At 38.3% G+C, this 7,006-nt stretch overlaps 1 protein-coding gene across 1 annotated transcript in view; it reads left to right on the forward strand.

The window, feature by feature from the left end:
* Nucleotides 1-6,363, forward strand: part of COL8A2 (collagen type VIII alpha 2 chain) — a 233,782-nt gene extending 227,419 nt beyond the window's left edge. Inside the window, exon 4 of the mRNA XM_053707010.1 lies at nt 3,393-6,363. Coding sequence (XP_053562985.1) covers nt 3,393-5,305 — 1,913 coding nt within the window. The 3' untranslated portion in view covers nt 5,306-6,363. The remainder of the gene's footprint in view (nt 1-3,392) is intronic.
* The last annotated feature ends 643 nt before the right edge of the window (nt 6,364-7,006 follow it).

Below are 7,006 nucleotides of genomic sequence, written 5' to 3' on the forward strand. Positions count from 1 at the left end.
ATTCTTAGGTGAGGTGGGAGCTATTTGCTGATTGGTGGCTGCACATATCTGCCTCTTGTCTTTTTCTTAGTGATGTGTTTAGCTCAGTGTTTCTCAACTTCAGACTTCAGTACAGGCCAGATATTCATTAGATCTTAGAGCACAGGTGAAATAATCAGCTGAAGGGTGAGAGCAGGTTAGTAACCATGGTTACTGATCAGCTGATTATTTCACCTGTGCTCTAGTTAAGATATAATCAATATCTGGCCTGTTAAGGGTCCTAATGACTGGAGTTAAAGGGACACTGAACCCAAATTTTTTTCTTTTGTGATTCAGATAGAGCATGCAATTTTAAGCAACTTTCTATTCTATTCTATTATCAATGTTTCTTGATTCTCTTGATATCTTTATTTGAAAAAAAAGGCATCTAAGCTTTTTTTCTTGGTTCAGAACTCTGGACAGCAGTTTTTGATTGGTGGATGAATTTATCCACCAATCAGCAAGGACAACCTAGGTTGTTCACCAAAAATGGGCCGGCATATAAGCTTATATTCTTGCATTTCAAATAAAGATACCACGAGAATTATGAAAATTTGATAATGGGAGTAAATTAGAAAGTTGCTTAAAATGTCATGCTCTATCTGAATCACGAAATGCTGGGTTCAGTGTCCCTTTAAGAAACACTGGTTTTCCTGGTCCCCAGTAGTGCAATACTTCTGAGCACTAGGTGGCAGCAGTGTTTGATCGATGTATAACATTGTTAAAAGCATTGTTGCAAACCTGATGCCAAATAATTCTCCAGAGCCTACATTGGCATGCTTTTCACCTAGGGATACCAAGAGAACAATGCAAATTTGATAATGGAAGTTAATTGGGAAGTTGATTATCACATGCATTTTTAATGCAATGTTCAACTTGTAATATTAAAGGACAGTAAATACCTTATAATTACAAGACATTTCTGTTGTGTTGCTACAGCTGTTCCAAACAACAAAACCGAGGCATAAGAAACCGTTGCACAGATTTAATATTTTAGTATAAAACAAATGAAATGGACATGAAACCCAAAATTTTTCTTTTGTGATTCAGATAGAGCATGCGATGTTAAACAACGTTCTAATTTACTTCTATTATCAATTTGTCTTTGTTCTTTTGGTATCTTTTGTTGAAAAGCAGGGCCGTATGCTTAGGAGCCAGCCCATTTCTGAAGCACTATATGACAGCAGTTTTACAAGAATGTTATCCATTTACAAGAGCACTATATAGCAGCACTATTTCCTGCCACGCAGTGCTCCAGATGCCTACCTAGGTATCTCTTCAACACATAATATCATGGGAACAAAGCAAATCTGATAATAGAATTAAATTGGAAACGTTTATAAAATGGTCTGCTCTGTCTAAATCACAAAAGAACATTTTGGGGTTTCATATCCCTTTAAATTTGATAATAAAAGTTAAATGGAAAGCTTTTTGTTTTTTTAAAAAAATTGTAAGCTCAATCCGAATCGAAAAAAACAAAACTAAAGCTCCTGGCTTATCTTATATTAAAGAATGTTAGTAACAAAAATATAAGAAAGATAATGTGCCCCAACACAGACCTCAGTAACGTAACATTTGTCTTAATGTAGTCCATTATCTATAACCCACTATTGCCTTTGCCTAGCACTAAAACAATATCTTATCATTTTGACAGTTTTAAGGTATAGTCCAAAACTTTCTTGGCAGAATCAATGGGAAAAGCTTTACAATAATTTAGACCTTAAAGGGACATGAAACCCAAAACATGTATTTCATGATTCAGATAGAGAATGCAATTTTAAACCGCTTTTCAATTTACTTCTATTATTTAATTTGCTTCCTTCTCTTGTTATCCTGTGCTGAAAGGTTTATCTTGGCAAGCTCAGTAGCATCAAAGAACCTAGGTTCTAGCTGCTGATTGGTCACTGCATATATATACAGATTGTTATTGACTCATCCATGTCTTTAGTTAAAAACCAGTGGTGCATTGCTGCTCCTTCAACAAATGATACCAAGAGAATTAAACAAATTAGATAATAGAAGTAAATTAGAAAGTTATTTAAAATTGTATTCTCTATCTGAATCATGAAAGAAAAATGTTGGGTTTCATGTCCCTTTAACAACGCCCAAAAGCTCAAATACGTATGAATAATGGTCTCCCTGTAGTTAACTATCTCCTACCTGGTACACACTTTTTTTTTTTTAAACTGTTACTCCATTTCCTGCTCTGTGCAAGTCAATTATAAATAAATTAAAAAGATGTCATAAGGCATGTGACAAAGTGCCTAAATTGTAAAATTAACTATGTATCATAGAATAATTTCTTAATGAAGTAAACAACTATCATATGAAAAAATATTAACAATGTATGCCTATAACAAAAAAAACTGTCTAGAAGAGTTTCTTTTTAATTAATGTTTCTTAAAGGGACACTCAAGTCAAAATAAACTTTTATGACACTTTCCAGTTTACTTCCATTATCAAATTATGCACAGTATTTTTACATTCACTCTTTCTGGGGAACAAGATCCTACTGAGCATGTGCACAAGCTCACAGGGTATACTTATACTAGTCTGTGATTGGCTGATGTCTGTCACATGATACAGGGATCCGGAAAATTGGAGAAAAAATAAATTTGTCAGAAAAAAATCTAATGCTTATTTAAAATTCAGAGTAAGTGCTATTGCATTGTCTTTTTATTATGTACTTGTTAATTATGTAATTCTACTGCATTGAGTGGTCCTTTAATATGCTCTGTGCCAATTTTAATTGAGAAACTCACTGGCCTTTTGTAGGTTTTTTTGATATTTTAAGAAGTTCAAGGAAACTTTCTCAATCTGTAAATAGCCATGTGTCTTGGAACTTACTATACATAAAGAAAGATCTAAGTCAAGTGTGATCCCAAGACATCAGGATAGCTGAGTAGGGGTAATGATGGAGTTATCAACAGTTATAGAAAGCTGGGGGTGGAGATTTTGGAAGAAGGGGGAAAATAAGGAGTTCAGTTTTGAAGAGATGTAGATTAAGGAAGAGAGAGGACAACCAGGATGAGATATGAGAAAGACAGTTAGTGACACACGTTAGCAAGAAAGGAGATAGGTCTGGTGCAGAGAGGTAGATTTGGGTGTCATCAGCATACAAATGATATTAAAACCCATGGGGCTATATTAAGGAATCTAATGATGACGTTTAGATTGAGAAGATATGCATTTCAAAATTTGGGACAAAGTAGTGACCAACATAAACTACTATGTGTATTCTTTTTGTTCTAAGCACTGATAGTTACAAAAATAATGATTATTTTGCTGAGTGTAATAATTTACTCTTGTCCTTTTTTTACCAAAATAGGGTATTTCTCACAATCATGTTTATTTTGCATTATTCTCTTTTTCAGATATGCTACCAATGGATCTAAAAGGAGAACCAGGACCACCTGGACAACCTGGCCCTAGAGGACCTTCTGGGCCACCAGGAGTACCAGGGAAACCAGGAGTTGGGAAACCTGGACTACAAGGGCAGCCTGGCCCTGCTGGCCCTCCTGGGTTTGCTAGCATTGGCAAACCAGGTGTACCTGGAATGCCTGGTAAAGCAGGTGGCAAAGGACAACCTGGCATAAAAGGCGAGCCTGGAATGAGAGGGGATCAAGGACCAAGAGGAATGCCAGGCACACCAGGTATCCCTGGCCCATCAGGCATCTCTACTAATGGAAAGCCTGGAACTCAGGGTAATCCAGGCTTACCAGGTCCAAGGGGTGAGCCTGGGTTTAAGGGAGAGCCTGGAGTTAGGGGTGATAAAGGTATAAAGGGGGAGGCAGGCCTTGGTAAACCAGGGCTACCTGGGGTCAGAGGAGCTGGAGGGCCACCAGGACCAATTGGCCTACCTGGCCCTGCCGGTAATGGAAAACCAGGAATTGATGGACAACCAGGTGGTCCAGGAGACAAAGGAGATGTGGGTCCACCTGGAGTGCCTGGAGTAGGTGGTCTCCCAGGCCCACAGGGTCCACCAGGAAAACCAGGGTTTGATGGGATTGGTAAACCAGGTTTAGATGGATTGCCTGGTTTACAGGGACCTTTAGGACCAAAAGGTGAGCCAGGAATAAGAGGACTACCAGGGTTACCCGGGGCACCAGGATATGGAAAACCAGGTCTTCCTGGCTTAAAAGGCGATCGTGGGCCATCTGGTGTTCCAGGAGGAATAGGAGATAAGGGTGAACCAGGCATTGATGGGGAACATGGGGAACAAGGACCACAGGGTGTTATTGGCCCTCCAGGACTCCCGGGATTAGTGGGATTACCTGGAAAAAATGGCCTGCCAGGTTTGAAAGGTGACATTGGACCCAATGGGGCACCAGGTGCACCTGGAATCCCAGGTAATTCAGGGCCCAATGGCTTTTCAGGTAAGCCGGGTCTACCAGGTGAGAGAGGACTTCCAGGTCCTCAAGGTCTGCAAGGGCCAACTGGCCCCAAAGGGGATGTTGGTCATATAGGGCTTCCTGGTGCACCAGGTCAGTTAGGAAGCATAGGGCCAAAGGGAGATGGAGGAATGCCAGGACAACCAGGACCACGTGGCCCAGCAGGAATTCCCGGATTACAGGGGTCATCAGGACCTATTGGGCCCCAGGGGCTTAAGGGAATGAAGGGGGAGCATGGCCTACCAGGAATGCCTGGCAATGGAATCAATGGTGCACCAGGACCCATTGGACCAATTGGGCCACCAGGGGTTCAAGGTGTACCTGGTTTAAATGGGCAACCAGGGCTGCCAGGTCCACCTGGCCCACCAGGGCCACCAGGTACCTTTAATGATGGGGGAATTGCTGGACTTCACTTGCCAGAAGGAGGTGTAGAAGGGGCAGTCTTAGGAAATGGTAAACCTGGAAAGCCACAGTTTGGCACTGGAGAACTGTCTGCAAAAATAGCCCCAGCATTCACTGCTATACTCACAGCACCATTTCCACCCTCCGGAATGCCGATTAAATTTGACAGAACCTTGTATAATGGACATAATGGTTACAATCCTGCTACAGGAATGTTCACATGTACAGTGCCAGGAGTTTACTACTTTGCCTATCATGTTCATGTCAAGGGCACCAATGTCTGGGTGGCATTATATAAGAACAATGTACCTGCAACCTACACTTATGATGAATATAAAAAAGGATACATGGATCAGGCTTCCGGCAGTGCAGTTCTAGAACTTAAAGAGAATGACCAGGTTTGGGTACAAATGCCATCAGATCAAGCAAATGGACTATATTCAACAGAGTACATCCACTCTACTTTCTCTGGTTTCCTTCTTTGCCCTACATAATTAAGACAAGACATACTCTCCACCTTTAGTCATTAAAACAATCTAAAACAACATGCAAAAGGAAAAAAAAATATTCGTATATATCCACTGGGGGGAAAAAGCACAGAGAGGACACAAGTACCTGCTTTTTTCCTATTGAAAAAGATAGTTCTGGAATAAGACTTTTATATGCATTGTTAATGGCTCAGTGTGTAAAAGAAGTCACTTTTTAACTAGTGACATGTAAAAGCAAAATGTAAGAAAAAATGTAAGACAACTAGTTCATGCAACTTAAATGTGTGTTCAACTCAAATCAACTTTCATAGTTCCTAAGATTATGTTTATTGATGTTTTTGTGTATTTTTTTTGGTAATTTATCTATATCTTCTATGATGCTACTCTGTGTTATTTTAGTTTTACAAACGTTTCACCTACACTAAGTATAATGAGGAAGTCCTAATAGATTTGCAATGGTTTCTAACCTTGTTAAGATAACATACATTTGTCAAGAAACATGATCTATTTGTTGTTTTTATGTAATAAATGTTTTTTTTTTTGTTTTTAATTAAGCTTCCCTATTTAAGGGTGAGGAAGCCATTTTGAAAATTGGGATGTCATATAACTCCATGTACTGCAAACAAATTTAAGACATTACAATTTAACCAAGTCTCTTTCAAGTTTAGATATTATCATAATGGGAAGGAAAGTAACAGCTAACAAGTACATTTATTTAGTCTAAATGAAATCTGATGTCTTCATATACATTTAGAACTAAAGAGCATTCTGTGATTTTGCATCATTACATCCCTATGTAATGTAATACTGACTTTCCCTATCAAGTAAATCATTTGAAGGTGAATTAATTGAGATGAGAGAACATGAAATGTTTTCTTCAATCTGACAATATATGATTCCTAGCTGTAATTGTTTTTCTAGGCTCAATCCAATTGAAGTTTTATTCAGCTAGATTAATTGAAAACTGTGAATGACCCATACAATATAATTTACTGTAATTTCACAACCTACCGAGAAGAGTCCAGTTTCATGATTAATAAAAAAGTTAATTTCCCCCTTGAAAACTGACCTGATTAATGCACTGATCTTGGCATCATGTTTATGGTACGTGGATTATTATTTTTATTAAAAAAAAAATGTATTGGATCTTTATAGGGACAGTAAACACCTTTTCATTTTTAAATATTTTTTTAAATACTTTGCAATATACTTTCATTATTTATTTTGCCCTCTTTTCATGTAATTCACCATCAAATAGTGGATTGTCTCATGCTCAGAACTTGAAAAAGGACCCCGCTGATGTCTCAAGGATAACTTTGCTACATTTCCTTTCCTAATTAGCTTTAACAGATGACAGCTGCACTTTATACTAAACATAATGACTGTGGCTAGCTTTGTTCTCTCTAGACTCAAGCTTGGATTGGCTTCTTTAAATAAAGCAAGAAGTGGGTGGAGTTTGGCTATTAAGAAAAACTGCAGCAAGGTGTTAATTTGTTTTAAAAACATTTCGACTTGGCTGATGTGTTATTTTATAGTAAGACAACTGAAATGTCTTGTAATTACAAGGTGTTTACTGTCTTTATAGAGCCAAAGAATATTTACCATAACTTTCAACGGGCAGCGGCAATTAGTTAGCCCACTTAGATTAAGAAACCTAATAATCCCTAGTTTTATACCTTTGAACAGTTTGACAATTGGCTGCCAGAC

The sequence above is a fragment of the Bombina bombina genome, chromosome 3 (assembly GCF_027579735.1).
Source record: "Bombina bombina isolate aBomBom1 chromosome 3, aBomBom1.pri, whole genome shotgun sequence".
Taxonomy (NCBI): domain Eukaryota; kingdom Metazoa; phylum Chordata; class Amphibia; order Anura; family Bombinatoridae; genus Bombina; species Bombina bombina.